We start from the raw sequence: 24,414 nt of genomic DNA on the forward strand, positions 1-24,414 counted from the left end.
AAGTAAACCTATGTTGTTTTGCGTTTTAGGTCCCTAATGTGGCAGATGAATTACGAAGACTTCGAGTAATTATATGATTCGGTTGAAACTCATGTCCTTTGGATTGTGTTTTTAGCGAGCCGTTAGGGTGAATAAAGACTGCTTGAAATATCTCACTGGTTTGACAGCGCCAGTGGACGGTTTATCGGTAGGTCGAAATGAGCGCTTCGATGACGTCCCAATTGCTTGTGAATATTTAGAAACAGGTGACGAAAACTATCAAACGGACTTTGGATTTGCAGGAGCGAGAATGGAGCAAAGGATTTTGGAACCAGGTTTGTTGTTTTCTGAATACTGTTCCACCTGGGATTTGCACTAGATATTGCGCGCAAGCACCAACTCATAGCCTCATATATTTTTGGTATTTTAACATGCACATTAACCGGTTCACTTTTGATATCATAATCGGCGAGAAGCACAAATGGTAATGAAATTACCCGTAACGGTGTGGCTTGAGAAAAGTGATAATCTGGTGGTCTGATTTCTTTTTCTAGCCATTCATCTTTGTCAAGGTTGATTCTGTTCGCTTTTTTGCTTACTGAAAACACTCGCCCTCTGCGTTCAGGTGTGGCAATATAACACTGTAGATGCGGTGCAAGAGTGGACAATTATGCTCTTGCTGTATTCAACATGTGTGCTTTCGGATGCATTCTGATGCACTTTATCGAACGAATTACTATCCCAATAAGCACATTGTCCTTTGTTTGGGGGTTGATACTTGCTGAGCAACGGTTACTGTAGCAGACGGCAAACAAGATGTTTCAAAACGTTTTATATTGAATTGTCTTTTTTACCACTGGAAGCAGTCTGAATACTTAAGCGTGAATCTTAGTATAAAGCCGAAAAGAGTTAGGTATGGACAAAGCGGCTTCGTGCAAGCACTATGTTGGACGAGACTTTCATTCGGCATCACATTCTAAAGTAACCAAGTGACTTATAAATCTGAAAACGGTCTCTCACGCCACTGACATAAATTCATTAAATGGTCACTGTATTTGAATTTGTTTCTTATAAGCACGCCCCAAACAGACTACTTGTAGGTGTACGTGTGGTAGTTCTCGAAGAAAGCAACTTGCGACCAAAGCCACCTGTAGTGTCAAGAAACTCAACAGCTACAGACTGATCGTTACATTTTACGAACTCCGACATTGTCAGAAGTCCACAGAGCTGCTCATATAAACACCTCATGACCAAGAAATTGTTAGCCTGGGAGCTTTGCATAAATAACTTTGTTACATGATTTCTGTGGTAAGCGATTGCAACGATATCCTACTCGCATATCTGGTTCAGATGATTTCGGTTTATCTTGAACGATTTCATGAAAGATTCTGAGGCTTCATGTCTGCGAGAGCAACAAATCGACAATTTAAACGCAGCGAAACCAAAAAAATAAATTCTACTGTATAAAACTGCCGAATACTGCAACTTTCAGCTGTTTTTCACAGAATTTCACGAACCTGAGCTTGTCTTCAGAGGTAAATTAACTTCGGTTAATTAAACTGACTAGTTAGTTGCGTTAAGTGAATTGACTTAACTCTATATTATATTGTAAAGACAGAGACACAATAATCTCTAATCAGATGCCCAGTGAGCCTGTAGTGAATAAAAAAATCTCCTCTGCAAGTACCTCCAGTTTTACAGACATTGGAGCTCACAGCATAAAGTTAAAAATGACCGATCTATCCAAGCGTTGGGTGATGAGGTCTGGTATAAATCAGTAGTCGGTTGGTGACCTACACAAATAGTACACAAGAGTCCAACCAACCTAATTTACTGGTTTCCGAAAACAAACAAGCTTTGTGGGTTACACTCAGTCAAATCTATAACCGTCTGGTGGTGTATCTGAAGTGTAGCTGAGAATTTATCTGGAACAAAGTGATTGTTTTAGTGGGTTTTAGGCCACAACAAGCGAACTAGCTCGATGAATTTAAGCAGTTCTTTACAAAACCTACATCTCTTACTCTGGATAGTTCAATGTATATTAACGGTTGAAATTCAGCAAACTTGATGAGATTGGGGGCACAGCTAGTGCACTGAAGTTCGCTTAACTCCGCGTTAATCTTTCATGAGCCGGCCACACATGACATACTCTAAGCACTAATATTGATTTTTCCGAACAAATCATGCTAACCTGTCAAAACCCTAAACTATTAATTTGAGTTTTCTCAAGGAAAAATACTTCTTCCCTTCTAAGAAGATATTTGGAAAAGCGTGAAGAATCCAATCATTGACCTCAGGATCATTCAGATTTCAATATATATATATATATATATATATATATATATCGGTCACTCAAATTAAGGTATGCACTTTTCCGATTGCTAGGACCTTACGGACATGTTCAGAAGTACTTGGGAAAACATGGAGATATACAGCCTACTTCATTGTTTCCATCTGAACACCACCGCGGAATTTCACAATGTAAGTTTGCACTGTATGAGGAAAAATCTCGCGCTGCCGCCTCGCCAACGCAAGTCTAGTATTTTCCTTCTCTGGAAAAACACTTACAGTTTACACACCACACTGCTAAAAAATAAATTTTCTGTGATCGTACGAAATAACAGTTATTTTGCCAGGACGAAATACTGCCTCTGAAATGCGCCGTCTTTGAGATCAAACTGACCATGCCTATCAGTTTTCATATTCTACACATTCTGCCTAGAACTTCGGACGTCAGACTCTGGCAGAAGGGATAAGAATTATGCAGTTAGCTGTTGATACATCATCATCGATTCGCTGGCTGGAGCGAGACACGACTGATCGCGCGCGAAGCAAGATCACATTTGTCACACGGAAGTCCACTCATATTCGATATCCATGAGCCAAAAGCGTCGGTATGGTTGATACTAGTAAAACGAGTGTGAACCCTCTACTATATACAGATCTTTTGCTAAAATACCCGCAATAGGCTACGCGTCAGTGGCACGGACTGAGTTGCTTCTAGCTTAAAAGTAAAAAAATCTGTCCCAGTTCATCTTATGCGTAAAGGATAAACCACTGAAGAACAAATCCTATTTGATCGGTAAGCTGACTGTAGTAGACCGCTCTCAGTAATTCGACATGCCAGTTATACAAGCAAACATAATATTTTCATGCTACATTCGTAATTCCTATCAACTTCAATAGCTCGTTGTTTAAAGCAGATATTATTCTACAAAATATCGGCCAAAGCCACATTAGTTTGACAAGCAATGATCAATCGTTGTTGTAAACAAACTCTGAAGGTCAAGGTAATCAACTGATTGAAATAAATTATTGTGTGCGTTCAGACAGCTGGTTAATTTGGCAAAGTTTTGTAAAATGTTGGCAGAATAAGCCTCCTGTTTATCAACAGACTGAGATCATCTATCATCGACAAGATTATATTGTGCCCATCATTTATATTAAGAAGTTGCCTCTATGTGTTTATCTGCATGCAGAAAAAGCATAAAACCTAAGTCGACTGAGTTTTCTACGCTTGTTTAAGGTTAATGTATTGTTAAAGCGTGTGATGCATTCAGCTGCTCAAGACATGGAAAAACTCCAGATGTGAGGACCACTGAGAAAATGAAAAGATAAAGAATGTTTTTGGTCTTTGTTCGGCCACAAAGAACGGGTCGCTACTGGGTGACTTCAGTTTCACTGTCAGTGAGCCTTCGGACATTGTACTGTCACCATTTGGCTGATGCATTCTATGGGAACTGCTACGGGCCTAATGTACATGGATGCAAGGTCACTTCTTAGAAGGATTTTGATTATCTTGAGGATAAAATTTATTTTTCAGAGACTTCATCGGTTTACTGATAAAACAAGAACCGTAATCGGTGTCTGCAATGGCTTTGAAAATTTATTAGTACATTTACCATTTATCTGAGACGCTGTTCACGTCATTCGCCATCTTAAGCGTATGGATACATTTCCAATTCAGTACACCTTGTGGGGGACTCTCTGCACCAAACAAAAACGGACAATGAATACCTACTTCTGAATAAAAGATAAAGTTATTTGATTTCCGAAAAAACCTGTTGAGTCTAAGTACGAAATTATAGTTGGTATTTGTGGGAGGGCAAAATGGTCTTTGAACTGTGTTAGAAAAGTTCTGCCATCCAACAATACAATCAGCACATGTGTACTGACTAAGCTATACATGCTTGTAAAAAAGCTTGTGATTTTTGGCACAGAAGACAACCTGCGGAAAAGTATGGAAAAGAAAAGGCTTAAACCGTCAGAGCGGAGAAGTGGTTTTAATTCGGCCAGAATTCTTCTACAAGGGGTGACATGACGGTTAGGCTTTCGCGAATTCTACGCAGAATCCTTTGGTCCTACTTCAAATGGGGTTGACACAAGAAATTTTTCTCTGAAATTGCCGTATGCATGATTTTAATAGTTTAATATATTGTTTTGTAAATGAACAAGATGACTTTTGAAGACTTCAGCGCCTCGTGTTTGATAAGTATATTACTAGTACTACTATTATTAATCTTAGGAATGTTCTGTGATCTACCATTCTGTTTTGCTAACTGAGTTGGAAAGTTCGATTAAACGTTTGCGCCGATGGAATTACTCATAATTAAGCATATCTTTTAAGTCGATGAATTAAATAGGGAAGGGCTTATCCTAAAGTTTACCAATGCTTTCACTTTTTGCAGTTCTTCTATGAGGGCCGGAAAATAGAACTAGAACTTAACAAACTCGGTCGAGCAATAGTTACGAGAGATCGATATCAAACGGAACAGTCTCACCACGGAACTGAAGAAGAGGCTAAATTCTTGGCCAAAAAGCTTCAAGTGGGTTTAAACTAATTTTATCAGTGTCCACATAAAACATGACTTTGAGAAAAATGCTTGTATGGCGAATCCATGAGAACTTGTTTGAAACGTTGTGTTCTAGTTCTGTCGTTTCATTTTTTGTTGTAAACCATCAATCGCAATCTCTACAGTAAGTAGTCCGTATTCCTTTAACTTTGCCATTAGCAAACATACAGGGAATAGTGGATCAACGTCAGTCTATGCTTCACAAAGTAGCAACAGAACAACCTTAATAATAATAATAATAATAATAATAAACTGCCATGCCACTAGAAGGAAGCACGAAGGCTGGGGGACTGTCAGGTTGTCCAAGCCTAGGCAGGGGAAGTCGACAGGCAGAAGTCGAGTTCGAACCACGGAAATTTCGGCCAGTAAATTCGCACTTTAGCTAATTGGGCCATCTTTCCCACAGAACAGTCCTGCTCGGTTATTAATTTTTGGGCGCACTGCGAGAGTTCTGGGGTGTGTGCACTTCCAAGCACTCGATCAAACCATTAGGAAAGAAACCAATAGCGCGGAGACCACTGACGTCGATCGGTCGAGGTTTTTTGCGATGTATCTGGCCAAGCAAAGAGGGTTTCCGGGATCAATTCCTGAAATGCAGACCAATTGAACAACATCCGGGCCCCCTTCCACTCTCTTCTGCTAATTTGTACACTGTCCACCTTGTGGTATGCACCATTCTGAAAGACGCACGGAGAACAACACTCGTCTTGGTAGACTGTTATTCGTAATGTGTTGGAATATTGGTAGCTCGGGTGTATTGGTTGGTAATTGATCAGGTGGATGTTGATCTGTTCGCCGAGCTTGGAAATTGATTTGCAAGTGCGCTGAAGATGTCTCCTCGAATGGTGACGAAACGTTTGCAAATCAATTGCCAAGCTCGACGAACAGATCAACAGCCACCTGATCAATTATTAGACTGTTATTCGGCCAGCACATGGCCGATCCAACGCAGGTGATAGTGCTCAAGCAGTATGATCTCGAGTGAAAGCAGAGCGATAAGGACGCCGACGTGGCGGCGCTTTTGCATGCACCTGAATAGAGTTATATAGGCTTCCAAAAAATCCTCTGGCAATAAATTAAATCTTCACAGAAATATCCATTGTGTTTCAGTTCCTCTTTTGTGGCTAATTAAAACCATTTAGACGAAAAATTACTTTAGGCTTCAGATTTTACAGCAAGTTATTCATTCAAAGCAGAGTTGGATCACACACATATCCTCATTTAGTAGAAGAAATGCCTGCATTTGTCTTGATGGGATACTAATCATAAGTCAAATGCAAAAACTTCTTAAAAACACATCACAAACGTGAGATGTATTTCAGCCTCATATTATCACCATTTTGGTTTGCAACTAAACGTCCAAACCTGATGGACTTGATCATTCGAATTTGGAGCTAAGTTAATGCGGAGGCACTGGGATAGCAAAGTTTCAGTATTTCCCTGTTTATTTTCTTCAGAATCACTATGACCAACTGAACGGTCTGGCAAAACATGCTACCAGCTTGGTCTCACGTTCACGCCAAATAAGTCCCATCTATTTGCGTGTGGCACCTATTAAAAATCCACTAAATGGGGTGATGTTATGCGACTACAAATCTCTGGAAGGTAACTTAAACACCGGTGATCATGTGTCCGTTCTTTCTGATGTGCACATCATGAACAACAGCAGCCGCATTCTTGGTGCAGTTTTTCACCACAGAAGTCTACGTGGAGCTAGAAACAATTATGCGGATGGCATTTGTCCTGGTTCATGGAGTCCATGGTCAACGCACAAAGTCCGTCCACGATCTCAGCTCTCAAATAAAGAGTTGGAAGAACAGCTTACGACTGATGATGTCTACTGGAAGGTTAGAACAACCAAGGGGCACACACAATGTGTTGTTCCGTCGATTTGTGTTGGTCTTGTTGATCCGGATCTAGATGCTCGGGAGAAAGCTATCACGTAAGTTCTACCTAATTTGAGCGTCCTGACTTTTCGCATGAGGCTCGCGGTTAGAGTTGGCAGGTGTGTGTATTCACATACGATAATCATTTACATTGAGTCATTTACAATGAGATCCATATTGTCAGTTGGAAGGACTAGGTGAAGATTTGTCAGAAAGGTCAGATTTTTGGTCCAGGTCTATTCCAAAACAAGTGGTGGACTCAGTATTCGAGCCCCCCTCCAAAAAATGTTTGTCTGAAGGGAATATAGGACACGCTGTAGGGATGAATTTTTTCAGGTGATCTTATCCGAGTCAGATAAACATTCAAAAGCACTAACTGAATTACAATGATATACAAATATACAGAAAGAGAGACGAACTGGAAATGAGCTCTCTACTCGGTCACCTTGTGATTGACATGTTTATGTGTAAGAACGCATCATATGTTTGAGTCAAATGATTAAACAGTTGACATTTTACCGGCTATTTTTTTTTCATATTTGCAACCCTCGGTTCCTTTGACTAGCCTGATGGAACTCTGCACAGTCTGCACTCAGATTCGGTGCGGAGGATGAATCTGTTGACAGTTTACAGTTTGTTGACGTCGCAGCAATACGGTTGCCTTTTATAAGTGACAAAGCTCCCAAAACTTCCATACATCGATAACCTGCTTCATTCTGAAGGACATTCCGAGCAGCACTGCTGCCTAACTGCTGGTCCAAGATTTACGATTTTTAATCAATAACCTCATTTCTGAGTGATGCACAAACTGTGGGTCCTACGTCTCGTCGTCTAGCCCAGAGAATAGTCAAGTATTTTATGTCTTCCAGTAAGGTCAGAGAAGCCAAATACGTGACCAGCAAGGTTGCAAACCACTTGATCGACATTAAACGCCGAGCAAACCCTGACTAGTCATCCGATGCGATTTAATGAGTGCCACCTCATCATCATCGACAGAACATCATCAGTGTTCATCACTGATGCTGCCGTACGATTATTGTTTATTTGAAATACTTATTGTGAAGGAAAAAACAAAAGCGGACGACGAAGGGACTTAGTAATAGCTTACTGCAATCATTCTGAGGTGTCTACACCTCCGGTCAATCATTAGACCGGATGGAAGCTGGCAACAAGTACGTCAGTGACATCAATTAGCAGCCATATCTTGCATCTCCTCCAACCAGGTGCAGTGAGGGTCAATCTCCCCGATTCCTGGAAAGTGAGTAGCACCAACAGCACCCAAACTTTTCACAATCTCATGCACGGTCAAGAGTTGGCTACTCGCTGCTTCCGCCACTTTGAATTGGGTACAGAAATCAGCACTCGCTTCGGTAATCTATGGTTTAGTACAGTACACTGGCTAACAAACGCAACTTGTCATGCTGGACGCATGCTTCAATGGAAACTCCCGTTGCACAGCCGAAAACTCGTTTTCTAATTGCCTCGTTAATGATTTTCTGACACCAATCCACACAAGTTATGGCCATGAAATATGTTTGCTGAACACCTGAAGACATCTCATTTCCACTGATTCGACAGGCCAAGTCTCTCAGCCACACAGCAAGACGGCCTGAAATGTAGACTGATAAACACGCCCTTTCAGACTTAGGGGTATACCGCTTCGACGCCATAGGTGTCCACAATTAGCAAGCTCAACCCGAGCCTTGCAGATTAGTGCATTGACCACATCCGTCACACTACAATCACTTTCAATGTACGTAAAATACCCCGCAAATTTAGGTGCCCATCTCTGAATTGTGAGTGGCGTGTTCAGTGAGTGCACATCCACGAGCATGACCTTACACTTCGTGGGTGCAAAGTGCATACCAAAGGACGGGATGACCATGGTCAGCTCATCCAAAAACACTTGCACCTTCTCCTCTTCTAAGATGAGAACGACATTGCCAGCATATTCTAGATCGACAAGGTTTTCGTCAGAAGCTATCTGAACACCAGGGCTTTGAATACCTTCCAGCGTGCGTTCCATTATCTCTTTGATCACGAAATTACACAAGAATGGAGAGAGTGGGCACCACCAACGGACACCACATTATGTGCGGAAACGTTTGGAGCACTTCGTATACTCTCACACGTCTGGAAATCTGAGAATACAAAGGACGTATTATGTTCACGAAATTCCGGGCATTCTTTGACTTGAAAACACAGATCGTCAACCGGGTCAAATGAGCCCAGGAAACCAGCAATACTAATATTGTGGGTTTTGTACGTATGGCGTTGTTCTAGTACCTGACGGAGTGTGAAGACTTGGTCAACGCAAAACCTGCCTAGCCGGAATCCCTCTTGCTGCCATTGAGTCGGTGTTAAACGAGTCACGATAAGGCGACGAAACACAAGGGATGCCAGGAGTCTTGTCTTCGGTCACTACCGACTCTCTGGACTTTTTCCATTTCTCTTAAGCTTTCCGAGTTCACTAGACTTCACGATCGAAGCGCAAGCTCCTTCACTTGATGCCGGGGAATCCGTCGCCTAAAGTTATGTTTGGGACCAGCTGTGAAATTTCTCCGAGAGTTAAGCGGTGTCACTGTTTGGTCTGATATTTAGTGCTTAGCTGGGCCTTGTAGTGCCGTGCTACAGGCAAACGTCCCAGCACTGTGCAAAGAGGTGGTAGTCGCGTCCCAATATTAATTCACCTCTGATGGTGGGGTACTTGGAAGTGACTCTAGGAGATGATTCTGGTGAATTCATCAACCATCTGGATCTCCCAGTCTCCCAGTTGCTAAGCCATTTGTCGACACGTTACACGGACAAACTCGTGGTCGGAATCCACATTTATGTTCTACAATGGGTGTCCTTAAATTATTGAGTCGCGCCACCGGTAACTGGTCGCAGTGTTATCGTAGCCAACCAGGCGTTAAAGGACACAATGTGGCCAAACGAATTCGGCGATTTTGAAAGTTGGTACCGCATAAAAACAGCCTCCTGTCCGCACACAGCTGACGCAATCATTCGCCAGTGTCCGTACCTTCCTGGTCCAGTCTATGCCAACCACCATGTAGAGTCGAAGATGCGCTATGCCTGCCCAGTTGTGCATCCAGATCTCCGGCAACCACAACTATATCTTATCTTTTAGCCCGCTGCAAAAAGACATTCATGGCGCCATAAAACTTGTCTTCGATGATATTAGAGCTATAGTGGTTTGAGAGTAAACAGGTGCGACAAGCGGAAATTCAACAACTTCCACTCGTGAGACTTTTTTACAGATGTAACCAGACGAACTGCGCAGAGGCGACTGTCAACGGGTATTCAGACAAGCAAGGATCCTTCCACCCGGTGACTCAGGACAATACCAACCCCTGTACGTCCCACCGCATCAGCCTCTGGATCACCAGAATTGCGCAACCGGAAGCGAGTGGAGACTGATGGGGCGGCTAGCCCAGTCACTGTGCTTGCATCTTGAATTCCTGTTTCTGAGATGCAGAACATATCACGCTGAGTCGAGCGTGAGAGCAAGAGCGGCTTGTTGACTTGTTTGCTTGGAAGTACGGACATTGTAGGCAGCCATATAGGCTAGGCGTCGAAGCTTGAAAATTGATTTCGAGAAGCCTGAGGATATTGGCAGTGGATGACGCGCATATTTGCCCGGAATACTTATGCTGAACGAACGGAGTCACTGGGTCTAAGTGTTTGGTCTACAAGGAAACGTTTATTAATGGGGCGAACGCCGTATGCAGCAGGTAAATCGATCCGGCTAATGGCACTACGCGACGGCCGATGTGGCGTGAGCTTATTTGTGTGAGTACAATTCATGGTTGCACGTGGGCCGGAATACGGCCAGGATGCATACACCTAGACAAGAGGACGATTAGGGTCTTCAACCAAAGCGTTAGGCTCAGAAGCCTGTTCACAAAGCAGTAGTGCTTGGCGGGAAATACAAATGCATTTCAACTTTTGCAGAACAAGTCACCACACATGTTCCAACCCCCAACCTAGTGGACTGGGAGACCATGTTGTTCAGATCTCTAACTACTGACCTGGAGCGCATGTAGCACGGACACCGCTCAGTATAGCTAAGTGGGTCACAGTGGTACATAAGCCATCACATCGCGGTAGGTTCCTGTTTTTTGACATACAGTGCTGCCCCCAGTCATTCAGATTCTACTTGCGCTTGAAACACCAGAGGTGGTTTCAGTCAGGTTGCATCAACTAACACTGTGATCAAAAGGACACATGAAGTCAAGTAACGACCCTGTTGGTAGTAACTGTAGTTTGGCACGAAATTTGCTACGCTTAGCGACAATCCTATCAATCCAGTACCTTGTATTCTGCGCGAAATGCGAGATACATTTTCACTAGAATAACAATACATGCTAAACTGTTGGGAGCACTACGTTTCCAAGGAACGAAACAAGAATGGCGTCCTGTTGCGCATATGATATATGCACATATGTCATAGGTCGATGTGGTGATGGCCTTAAACTCATCTCTCTACCCAAAAGGCAAACTTACGTCTTCGAGTGCCGTAGTACTGATTACCTCTGACTCAGAGCGAAATGTCTACTTGGGTTGTCAAAAAACGTGGCCAGTGAAGCAAGTGTGAAGTATATAGACTTCCTTTATAGACCCATAGTCACCAGCATGAATATTCGCTATGCAATTTCTCATTTACTGCCTGATTTCCATAATATTTTGAAGTCTATGTCAACGGGTAGGTATGCTAGAAATATCATAACTCGAAATTTGCTTAGAAGGAGTCAGAAGAAAGTTACACGTTCAGTGCTCGAAGAAATGAAACGGATTCTTGCAGTCTCACTTTTACCTAGGGATGGACTGTAAAATCTGAACTGAACTGAACTAAGGATCTTCATGCCTGTTTGACAGTACAAACTATATGGAGTACATTTTACGTTTTCGCCTTGGTTGAAAATAATTAGGAAAATGTACTGAAGGAACTATTTCTCCAGAAAATGTAAAAAGTATCCGATATGCTGCAACGGAGGGATGCATTAGCGTTGCAAACTGATATTACGCCGGCCGTGATGATGACCAAGATATGCTAGTTCACCGTCGGTTTCTCCACTAAACCAGAAAATGCCAAACCGTATTTAAGCCATGTCAACATCAAATAAATTCAAACTTAAACACTGTTTAGGTTCCAAATAGGTTATGTAGTTAATATACACTGATCAGTGAATTCCCCTCATTGGTAGGAAACCTAGGTTTTCATACAGAATACTACTCATAAGGTTGCTGAAAACTCTTCGACAGCCCACGACCGATTTTTCCATTCTCATCAGGTAGGCGAAGTCCCCGAGTTTCCGTCAACCTTATGTTATACTTAAACCCAAATTGGACTGTTTTCGAGAATTACACTCATTTGCAAATCAATTCGTTTTTCACGGGAGACTCGACTGAATCTCTCGTTTATGAGGTTATACAACTGAATGTGCTGCACACAGGCCGCCTCATGTTTCAGTTGGCACGATATTCGAGAGATCACAGTATATTTTCATGAAGGAAACTACTCGCAAGGATTCAGAGGGGTTTGGTAAACAATCGGTGGATTTATTGCTGGGCAACGTTTCGCTTTTGACACAAAAGCTTCGTCAGGCCAAGTGAGTAAGTAAGTAGGTTGGTTGGGTTTTAAGGCAGTCAGGGAACCAATCCGTGAGATTCCTTATGACTAGTGACGTGATCAGTGCTGGGTGTTCAGTCTGATGTCCCTGTTTGTTGATTAGTGCGATGACTAAGCTTTACGATAGATCGGTTAGGGGGGGTTCGTCTTTATGATGAACCCGGATTTTTTCGTCCCTGCTTCTTCAGTCTAGGACACCTTAATGGAAAATTCCTCTTGGGGTCGTTCACAGATTTCGTTCACCTGTGTTCGTCCAAGGGTGCTGGGACAATTAGTTTGGGGATGGGGGTGGGCTGGTTAATTGGATCTAAGGCTACTTGGATTTTGTACTTTTAGACCCAGGCGATTTCGCTGATAACTGCACACCGCCTCGTGTCATCTCGGCTGATCTAAGACCGCTCTCCACACGTTTGCAAGTTCTACCCCCTCTATTCTATTCACACTGGGATGCTTGGCGATTTCCACCGCCTCGGCCACCAGTCGCTGTGGTGTGAATCTTAAACCCCGTCTCAGCATGTCCACATTTTCTAAATCTATCTTATGCGCGGTGTCTAGAGCATGCCCTGCCATTGCTGAATCTTTGACTAACGCTTGGTATTCCTCTGCGTTTCTCGGTGGTTTGTTAATGGAACGCTTATGCTCACCGATTCTGGTGTGCAATTCCCTGGCTATCTGACCTATATAAACCTTCGTACAGTAGTTACATTTTATTTTGTATACACAGTTCGTAGTCCTATCAACCGGAAGGCGATCCTTCAAATGCACTCACAAGGTACTCACAAGGTTGCTGAAAACTCTTCGACAGCCCACCTACATTTTGTTCTGCAGCCTTCTATGGACAAGTGTAGGTGTAGCCTGGTGAGCTTCTACCTAACTAAGATCAATGAGTGTAGCTGACATCTCATACTTTGGGCAATTACTCCTCTGATCACATTTCCACTTGCATTCTGGGAGTTTTGTGAAGCACTTCTCTAAAAGCCCTCTAAATAGGACAAGTCTATTTGTAACCCATCGAAGAATTTTCAGCAGCCTTATGAGTAGTGTAATCTGTCAAGAGTAACTCGTTTGCTTGCCCATGCGCACTCATTTAAGGAGGAGAAATCCACGTGATTGCAGAGATCTTAGAAGGGGGATAACTTCTGAGTTATTACGTGTTGCACAAAGAGTGAAGGCAGCTTTGCGTGTCAACACTGCCTACTTAGATTAAAGTAAAACCTTATTCCGAATAAGCATAGTTTCCTGGGGAAGTCAAGGCACTTTTTCACGCAACGTCATCTTGGGTCTGCACAACAACTCTACTGTAGTTCACTCGTTTCCTTCAGCTGCACAACGCAGTCTACAAAATAACCTACCAATGATAATATAGTTTTTTGCTAAAAATAATGAACTCTCGTATGCAAGTTCTCAAATCATCAGGGCATTGCTAAGGAAGCGAACAACTAATGCAGGGCGGCTGCTCCAGTAAATTGAAGCGGCAGTTCTTTTGGATGTACGAAACAAAATTACGGATGCAGTATCCGTGTTCATACGGTCCCCTTACCCTAATAATTGCAGGGCAATAAGCGGCGTCAGCTACGGTCGGTCAGGTGAACTTTGATTGGTTTTGCGAATCCACAGAATTGGTTGGTTTCTTTACCATACGTTTATCCTTTTCATCGGCAAACTGTTTCTATTTGTTCCATGGTGCATCGACTGCATTGCACACCGAAATGTGCTCTAGGTGTAATGCAGTGTGTTGTTGTCGAAGGAATGCCTGTACGACTTTGATGTTGTGTAGGCATATGTGTAAAATTTGTGCACACATCAATGGAAAATGAAACCTGGTGGTCCGTAGCTCTCTGGTTCGCAAGGTATAACTCTGTGTGGGTTGTTTCCATTTAGAAGTTTGGAGCTGCAAATGTCGGACATGGATGAACGTCAGTAAGAGCGCATACCCGGGTTTCTTCCTTGACTATGCCACGCGGTTTGGCATCCTACGCTAATTGACAATCGTTCCGACTGACAGTAGACAAAGATAGTCTGTTTGGGTGACCCAATGTAGTAGAGGTATGTGACCAGCGTGTGTTACTTTGTTTCACGGCCATCGTGTGCAAAAAAAGGATAGACCTGTTAGTGTCAAATCTACGAAATTATGAGGATCGGCCTTACTTCTCCGTAATGTATGCGTCAACCCTTCCTGTAAAGTTGGCGTTCCATGGAGTTTGAAGTTATCGTGGCGCATGCGTCTCTCTCAAATAACGAGAATACTCCGAAAAAGAGGACGACTCTGCTAGTCCTGAAAGATGGATTGGTCTAACACCTATCTCTAACTGTTGGGCCATCAATAGCTCCACAGATTTCGTACTATTCACGATTTTACGTCTTATTATTTAAACTCAATGGGTTGTGTATTCCAGTGTGTGTTTCACTCGCAGTGCGTTTGATAATTTTTACTGATATTAAGGGAAACGTAAGTTCAAGACCTAGTTTCGACCGCCTTGGTGCGGCACATTCTTTAAATTCAAGGAGTTGAACGAAAAACTGTTTCACAATGAATTGGTCATATGATAGCTTCGTAGATGAAGTGGCATGTGATAACACAGCGAATGATGGAATGATTATGATGAATTGGTGGAGTACAGAAATTAGGTCAGGTGAGTGTATGCACTCAATCTGGTGGTCATGACACATCTTTTGCAATCGTAAGGTCTGGTTTCTTATCTGATCGAAACAGGGTGTATGACATGCTAAGACTACAATGGAAACAGAACTATTTCACCGTACGTACTGGTCTTGTTTAGTCGATTATCCGGTTGTGAGAATACCCACCAATAAAGGGCTTCTATCTGAATGCACCTCTCTCACAAAATGTCCACACTGCTTTTAGTCGCACCCACATATGTGGTTTAAAGCTATTTAAGATGGATGGACCTAATGCGTCAGCTGTGTGAAACTTTAATGACACTTTGTTCCTTGCCTTGAATTCGAATTTCCTCACGAACGGCATTCGTTCACCAATCCTCGTTAATTTGCGTTGCGTGTCCAGGTGTGGTATTGCAGTGCCATATTAGCCAACACCGATAGGTGAGATGTGCTGTTGTCTAACACTCATCGTATTATCGACTTTATTGCTAACAATTGCTGTATCGCACTCTTATAGGCCGATAATATTACATCATGGATACATACTGGAACTGGGAAGCCCTAATGTCCAAATTCTCAAAACGCCCAAATCTGAAAGTGAAGTAGCCGAGCAAAATATCAGCTGCAGCTGACGAACCAAACAAAACTACCGGCGTTACCTCAAGGCCTAACAAAGAACAGTTGGAAATTTTTAGGCATAATTTGTAATTTCCAACGTACTAGTAGTGTTTAGCAAATAATCTCTGTCTCGTTGCCTCTGTTGCATCCACCAAACCAGAAGTCATATTTTCAGTAGCATGCGATATTTGCATCTAATCCAGTGACGTTCCGAATGTAACTTTGATGTGATAGATTGCAGTAGTAAGCACCAACACGCCAAACTGATGTCTGATTCTTGTGTTGTAATGGAGCTGCTACGAAAACCCAATATTGAGAAGATTGACTAGAGAAGCTACACAAAAAATTGACTGGACACTTTGAACACCTAAAACATACATGAGAGCAGAAATTGCTCTGACTACTGCAAAACATATCTTGAAAGCTTCCTAATTTCTGCTTGAAAGGATTTAGCTGACAAATAGCGATAGATTCAAATTGGCTGTATTATTGTTGGGTTACTTTTAGCCCATAGTTAGTCTCTTCTCTTCAGACTGAAAGTTTCCATTAAGAACACCATTCGATATTCGTCATGCGCGAGCTGTTGATGCGTTCTACTGGGTCATGAATTTCCACCTTTAAGTTTGCTTTGGATTGTAGAACCGGAAGCTCCAAATATTCTTAGAACTCACAAAACAACATATCATTTTTGCTTGGTTTCTCTCAAAGCTGCTTCTATTGGCTAGTATTTTGGACAGTCAGAGGATAGCTAACTCTGTTGTTCTCGTACATTCAGACGTTCAGTTGAACATGCCAAAAACCAAAGAACAATAGAACAAAGTATGATCAGTCTAAAGTTATATTAACGCGAGTGCCGATTACGTAGAAATTCACTATGTTTTGTTCACCTGTGTATCTGGTGGCACATCCGCTCAAAATGCTTCTAAATGACTAAAATCTTTGCACGGATTTGACTAATCGTACTTCAGAAGCACAGAGACAAGCAGTACATATATGCTGGGCGTTCAAAGAGTCTCGGGTAAAAGTATGACTTTAAGCTGATAGATGGAAGCAGATGAATGTAGCAGAATTTGATTAGATCTGTATCCATTTTGATACGGTGCGCGGTCGTTGGCTCGTCGCTTAGCCACTGCCCTGTCGGGACAAATAGACCTTCCATTTCTCAAAATGTTTGCTTTCTAATCCGTGTGAGGGAACACGAGGATTAAGGTCGCCCTAGAAAAGAATACTTGAGGAATAGGTGGCCACAGCTACCTTACTGCGGAAATTGTCGTATTTGCGAACAACTTTGCTTGGTTTCCTGTACGTTTTTTCCTTGTGGTAAGGTGGACTACCAGGAGCGTTCTGTTGAATATGATGTTCTGGTACAGAAGAGACTTCATTTGACGCGCAAAGTGATCCAATATATCTTCTTTAAGGTCCTGGCACGAATGCGTAGCGCAAGCACTCAGCATTTATTCTGACCCCGTTAGAAAACTGAGAACACTTTTTTTAGGGGAGGGGCTCTGGATATTTATACTGTAAACTTGACTCAGCATAAACCAAAGGCAGCTTTGATCATATGAAGTTGTTGACACTCTCTGGGCGAGTATATAGACAACACACCATAAATGGAGGAGAAAGGCTCGAACTTTCCAGCACAAAATACAGTTGAAGAAGTTTATATGGTTGCCGGAAAACAGACAAGACCAAATAGTAAATAGCACTGTCAAAAATGCTCTCAAGAAAACACGCCGTTATCGTGAAGTCAGTTGTGGGATTTTATGCAAATGTGCCACATGATAAAACAGACCGCTCAGAGGTAGGAGATGGACGTTCTGCGGTTCTGAAATCACCGAAACTGCATTCAAAAAGACCACCATAATATGTTCTTTCCACGGCTTCGCCGGGTGGCCGGTTTGAAAAGCGGTGTGATAGACAAAGCTGATGAATGTGCCTACCAACTGGTAAAATCTTTCTTAACTGACCTCGCTTTCTGAATATTTAGGCGTTTCTCTAAAATTTTCGGCTTTTTGCTATCGATGAAAGGTAAGGAAACTGAAGGGTGGTTTGAATTATCGTACAACAACATTGAACTCCCTGTTGTGTTTGCAGTCAGACGTTTTACTGGCGACTATTTTTTGAGTTTAGGTGAATGAAATCAGGCGCCGCTTTTTTGATGGTTGATTGGTGGTGGCTGGTTATCTTTTGGCAGAGCTTGGAAATTAGTCTGCAAACATCCACAGTCGAGTCGACTTCCTCAATGCGGTTGATGCATGCCGAGTTTGGCCATCTGATAAGCCACCAATGAACGTGCCCGAGTTACAAATATTCTGGTGTTCGTTTAACTCCCAGTAAGCAATGATGAAAGAGACCAAAGACCATCGTAATTGTTCACCATGATATGCTTGTGTATCAGTCAGCAGTGTGATATTGTCGAGTACCTGGAGAGCCCAGTGGGATAGAAATGACAGATACCTTTGCTACAAGCAATGTTTAAGAAACCAGGTTTAAAACTAGGTTTCAAAATCTTTCAGAGCGCGTGACGGATTTCTTGTTGATCAACCTTCATGTCGAAAAATTCCCATCGATAGGACATTCCGAAGTCCAGAGAAGCTGTCCATTCGAGGATGCGAGCACCCTAGTAGTTTCTGTACTGCTGTCTCCGTGTCTGGTACTTTAGCAATGTGATTTCAGAATTCTCGTCACTACTGTTGGAGCTAGTGCTCCTTCATTTTTTGCCGTCAGCAATTTTGCACCATTTCGGATCAGAGATGGCATCGTTTTCTAATCTTTTAGATTGTACAGAGTACTGGTTGACACGTGGGGAGATTTCATCCAAGAAAACATCATCCATTTGGCGGAATGGTTCAAACTGGTGTTTCTTCGTTGGATAAACTCTCAGGTAAGCACTTTTAGAACTTTTCAAACTTCCGCTTAATTTCACTGTTATAGCTGTGCCGCGCGAAAGAATCTGCGCACTTTCAAGTTTTGCGCTTCACTTTGTTTTGATTACACATACTCCAATCATGAACAGCATGATAACTGTCATTTTTCTCAAAGGATGGCTCGAAAAACTACAAAGATGTCCCGACTAATCATACAACAATATAGAGTCAACTTCTGAAACAAAAACAAAATGCTTATACTGGCAAAAACCACTGGTGTGCTGACCCGTGTTCAGGCACTTTCCATCCTACTTCTTTAGAAACCACGAAATGTTCAAGCGGCAAACATGCCTCAGTCACCAGTTTGCATTAGTAAGAAACGTCACCAGGAGCAGGGCATAGTTGTCAGACCCGCTGTAACTGTCCTCCCCGCAAGTAAAATGGCATCAATACTTTCGCTCCGCTAAATCAGTTTACTAACTCGTCATAGCCGGACTACAGCGCTGCACTTTGTATCTTTCTAACATGACAACCAAGGGTTCATGTACACACAAAAGCGGCGATTGCCCGGGTTTCCCCGAGGATCACTTAAACATGAGCGCGAGTTTTGTGTTTGGTGGTTTTTATGGTTATGAGGGAAAAAATTTTGTGTGGTTACCGAAATTCTAGCCTTCACCTACAGCCCACCACTAGTCCACAGTTTTCATCCGATGGAATGGTTAAATTTCTTACTGTCTGTCCATTCTTTACGATGAATGAAACGTCCGTCCCGATCCAGGGTTCCATACTTGTCGGATTACAGAAATTTTTGTTTATATTGATATAAGAGATCAACTGGAAAACTTGCCAGATTCCAATATGTAATATGGAAATTGAATTTTTTTTAACCTGCGCAGAGTGAGATACATCTTACCAACTGTAGAATATAACTGTTCGTTTCGGATACAGAAGTCAAGTGAGCTTTTAGTTTCTGAAAAATTTACTGAATCAGTAACCCAGTACCAAACTGCCTAAGATGAGTTGTGTTTGAGGGTTAAATGCCGGTATTTCCCGTAGTTGTACAAGTGTATCGCGCTCCTGATCAGACAGTTGCAACTTCAGTAAGACCGTCATAAATGAGTAGTTCATTTGGATTCCAGCTGAGTCTTCCGCCAAAGCCAAATTAATTTTAAGGTAGGTTTGATTTGCGAGTTAAGTACAGTTTAGTTAGCGACTTGATTTGGAGTGCTTCGGTTAGTCACTGCTACAAAAGTCAACGGGTACAGTTTTCACTCGGCTTTTGCAATGGAATTTGAGTATAATGCCAAATCTAATGAAAAGCCGTCTTCACCGATAAGTGCATACCACCGGGTTTAACTTGGTTGACCTAAAACTGCTTACCGCTAGGTGGCCAGTTCCAGTCCACTTCGATTTACACAAGGATGCTTGGTGATCTCTACCGCCTCAGTCATCAGTGGCTGTGATGTGGACTTAAATTTACTTCGTCGCCCTTAGCCAAGTATATACCACTCGCTGCTTGATGACACGCTTATAATCTTGTGCTAGTCGGTACTGATGTGAAGCCTTTTGACAGACCTTAGGGTGGTCGTCGTGTTAGTAAACATATTCTATGTTCTCACATCCTAGGAGGTGATCCTCAAATAGCACCAGTGAAGGCCGCATAGTTTCATTTCTGGAACACTGTTCCTATGTTAGTCGCATATAATACCCTTCGGTTAACTTCAGACTTTTGGAGAAAACACCAAACGTACTGGTCTAGACCCCACTGGGTTTGGCCACAAGCACCAGTATTCTTCATAAATCAAACTACCTGGATGTACATTACCTGACTGTTCTCTATTTTATTTTGAGCCACAGTCCAGTCAAATTTTCTGCAGAGTCCTAACTTGTCTGAGCAATACAGCCTGCAGATAGATGGAAAAGTATTTCATACTTGTACCATGTCATACTTGTACCAAGTCGTTTATGTCTTGGAAGGTAGCAGTTTTTAGTTTTCTATAAGTCCTACGACTCATGTAGTCCATAAATTGCGATTAGTCCGAATTTGACTCCGGCTCCATTTTGAATCTGGGGTGCGAACCTGCCTCACAGAGCCAACGGTGAAGCTGTGACCAAAATGTCATCTACGTTAAACCAAAATACTTTACTGGGTATGAAAGCTGTCAGCTTGATATGTTTCATAAAGACATGCGCAAAAAATCAAAGACATTGGAGATTCCGCCCCTTGGTCTTATTCACGAGCGTACACCGTTTAATCAAGAGCAAAGCAAGTAAAGTCCAATTAGGTTTTGTATTTGTCAGTGGCGATTGAAATTAATTGGCTATTTTCGAGGAGTCTATATTTGACACACATGCATACAATGAACTGTCCCAACTAACGAACATTGTCTAGTTCCAAGGTGAAATTCGCAGCTCCTTTGGCAATGGTATACCAACTTTTATTATGAGCACCCAGTTTGCTAGTAAACTGTTTCAAAGTACGTGCTGAGAACGTGGTCAACTTTGATGAGCATGCACCACCCATTGCCGATCTAATGAGCATGTGAGCATTGCAAATACCGATCTAATGAGCATGTGAGCATTGCAAATTTCTAGCGTACCTAGCAGCTGAGGCTAGTTCACAGTTTCAAGCAAAAACTATATCACATATCTTGCGCCATTGTTTACGAAACCTTTCTGAAACGGCAGGTAGATACTTGTTCCAAAACACTGATAATTACTTACAAAATAGGAAAACAATTTGCTTGTTGATTAAATCTTATTGGCCAATTTAAGTGAATTTCGATTTTGCATTCACTCTATTAGTTGCCCTTACGCAGAGGTCCAGATGATATGGAAAAGCTCTTGAGGAACGTCACAATTTTCTTGTACGATGGGTTATCATCTGGACTTGGTTATGATGATGAAGAACTGAAACAACTGGCAAGTGACGTTGGTCAACTGAATACTGGAGCAACTAAATGTAAGTTGAAATTTAATCTTACGAGTCCCAATTTCTGGTGAGTTTTGGCCTCCCTCATATTCTGTTGATTCGTTTAAACAACCCAGCAAATTACAAGAAACCAGGTAGATTGTCCTGAGTGATATTTTGAGAAGAATGCCAGGCTGGGTTTTCGGTGAGTTGCTGGTGCACGAATGAGATCACGTGCAACACGCGTTACCAGCGTGGGATTTCTATTGGCTGTTGTGGGATATGACTGGCTTTGAAAAGGAAAGTGCGCGGAAACGTTTTCCATAAGGACGAGGTTTCAGACAGAGACGACATACGCTACACGCAAAAGACACTACTGTGTTTTCACTAATTGGGGTCATCTAACTAGTCACTCTGAGATGTGGATTTTAATAGTAAGACCTGATTCCGCGTTTCCAGTCGTGCGAGTGCTAGGGTTTATGTATCACTGCGGAAACCGGCTGCTTGATGGGGCTCAAATAGTTAGTAGATGTAAGTAGTAAATTTATGTAAACGTTTGTCTTGCCCCATGCAAATGAATACTATTTGACGAGGAACGCATAACACGACATTATGAGCCGATCATCGGAATCTCAGAAACCGAAATGAGGCTATCGTGATACTTTTTTCCTGTTTCACTATTGTGGTGCTCATTCTATATCGCAAATTAGTGACATTCATCGTATTGCTATCGGATGAAGTCTAAGAAAGAGTTAAGTCGAATTAAGAAGCCTACTGGATAAGAGGAAATAATGCTTTTTACGACGAGGGGACTTTCCACTCGAAGGGAACTACACACAAAGTGACCACGTGATGTCAGTTTTGATTGAAGGTTGGTAGCTTTGTATCCTGTCCAAGTGTTAATCCCAATGCTGATCAGCCACTTGTGGCCGGGCAATTAACCTACTAACTGGGAGGTCGCGGTTTCGTGGGATGCACACCGCTGATGAATCCGACTGGCGATGAAATGGCTGTACAGTATTTCCCGGTGTTTTAGCCTGTAAAACGAAACTTCCGTGGAAAATTCCAACTCTTCTCACATTACCAACGATTTACTATATTCGTCTAAAGGTTATCACACTAACCTATCTATCGGTTCAGGTTAAACCAGGAAGACTCAGCTAGTATTGCGATTTAGTATGGCGGCAGTGTTGATGCCGTGCACCATCTGCGTATGAACAGTGACAGGAAGCTTCATGCCAAAGACATCGGATGTTACAATCCCGTCAATTCGTACGTCAACAAGTTTATTCGGATATAAAACTGTCGCCGGTTAGCCGACATATCATCCAACAATACCAGTACAACTACTAGAATCGCAAACCGCTGTGATGATCAGTTTTTGATAACGACATCCGTTAGCTTAAAGGGGTACTCTTTAAAAGTGGGGAAGTTAGCGGAACAAGGCTTTAGGCGGGACAATCTCCTCACCAGTTAAGATGATATCAATTTTTGTTGCGACTGGAAGCACCGGAAAAACAATTTCCGTTGAATTTAGGTATCATATAAGTCACTACCCTTCTCACTTTGGAATGGCTGGCATATTCATTCTAAAACCTACTCAATGCTCACCTGGTGTCCACTGAAGCTCATTATTCATTGGTTCCCTGTTGGACTATGGTCTCTCGACATCATAAAATTGCGATAGAGTTTCCTGGTACTTACCAGCTAATGCTGTGGTCTTGCTCAACACTTCACATATCCCTCTGTCAAATTGCCTACCTCTTCCACTTCGTCCTGCTAGAAGGGTACAAATTATCCATTAACATGGGAGCTCCGTTTTATTATGCGATTCGCATACCATTGTCTGAACCAGGAACCTGGTTAAACTGTACGTAAACAGCATACAGCCCCAGTGACTAGCTAGCATGCACAGTTAGTCTATGCATACGGGTGTTGTCTCTAATCGTCCTGCTGGCAACACGGTCATGTGAACAGAATATACGCGGTTGCGTCATCGCAGCACTGTTGACAACAGTACACCCGTAATATATACTGGTACCTAACTGCAATACAACCATGTCGGAAGAAGGCATTATTAAGGAGTTAAAAGGGAAGGGTGCGGGCTTGGTGCGAGTAAGCCCTGTGTCCTTAATAAAGCTAACCAAGGATATGGTACCTGAGCCTTTGGACAGCTTCAAAATAAACACGTTTAAGCATCGTGTCGGAGCAGGGCGTCATCAGCTGGATTAGCACGGCTTTATTCGCAAGCCTTACCCGACGTCAGCCCAGTGGACATAGACAGGTGAACTTTAGCCAAGCAGTCAGACTGCGACATGACAGTGTGCGCTCTACTGGGATTGGTTATGGAGCGTGTCCTACAGGGTCTTCAAACACCTGTAGCAGGTTCACATGGGAACCAGCCAAGAAAAAGCAAGGATGTTACAGTACTCACTTTGACAACAGTCAGTTTCCACGCCGTCGGATAAATAGCGGCTTCAAATATCCCTTATGTACAAGCTAAATTCATCGCTGTCCGCTTGTTTGTCGTCAAATGGTATAGTTCAGCTACAAGGTTGAATGTTTTTGGTCCTGCCACTCCCCAATGTTTAACCTACTGAAAGCACATGTGTACTAATGACAAAATGAACGGTTTGCGAAGTGCCTGGTGTAGCACTGTAGCTTATAGATCTTACATAAACCTGAAGAAATATGATCAACAGGCCTAATTGATATGAGCCACTGGCTTGCTCACGTATGGAGTAAGCAATAACGTCTCCGCCAGAGTCTACACTGTATGATCCATCCGGTTGTCACGGACAAACAGGAGCCACGGGGGAAGTAGGAATTGGAGCCAATTTACATCAACTTACACCCTACGTGACCGATAAGGCTTGGGAGATACTGTGTACACTAACGTTTTCTCATAAGTAACCACAGACTACGAATGAAATCGGTCGAGGCTCCGAATGTGATGTTGTTGAACCATTCACATCTGGACAATGAGATAACACAGTACACCGCAAAGTTTGTCGACTGATTTACGCATGTTTTTCGAAGTCTTGCA

General features: G+C 42.5%; 1 protein-coding gene across 1 annotated transcript in view; it reads left to right on the plus strand.

Moving 5' to 3' along the window:
• T265_09367 (hypothetical protein) overlaps nt 1–24,414 on the plus strand; it is a gene marked incomplete at both ends in the record, with an annotated part of 47,490 nt that overhangs the window by 12,114 nt on the left and 10,962 nt on the right. Inside the window, 8 exons of the mRNA XM_009175409.1 lie at nt 30–65; nt 116–187; nt 240–314; nt 2,365–2,460; nt 4,668–4,805; nt 6,290–6,774; nt 18,369–18,474; nt 21,263–21,419. Coding sequence (XP_009173673.1) covers nt 30–65; nt 116–187; nt 240–314; nt 2,365–2,460; nt 4,668–4,805; nt 6,290–6,774; nt 18,369–18,474; nt 21,263–21,419 — 1,165 coding nt within the window. The remainder of the gene's footprint in view (nt 1–29; nt 66–115; nt 188–239; nt 315–2,364; nt 2,461–4,667; nt 4,806–6,289; nt 6,775–18,368; nt 18,475–21,262; nt 21,420–24,414) is intronic.

This window comes from Opisthorchis viverrini, assembly GCF_000715545.1.
Source record: "Opisthorchis viverrini unplaced genomic scaffold opera_v5_271, whole genome shotgun sequence".
Classification (NCBI taxonomy): Eukaryota; Metazoa; Platyhelminthes; class Trematoda; order Opisthorchiida; family Opisthorchiidae; genus Opisthorchis; species Opisthorchis viverrini.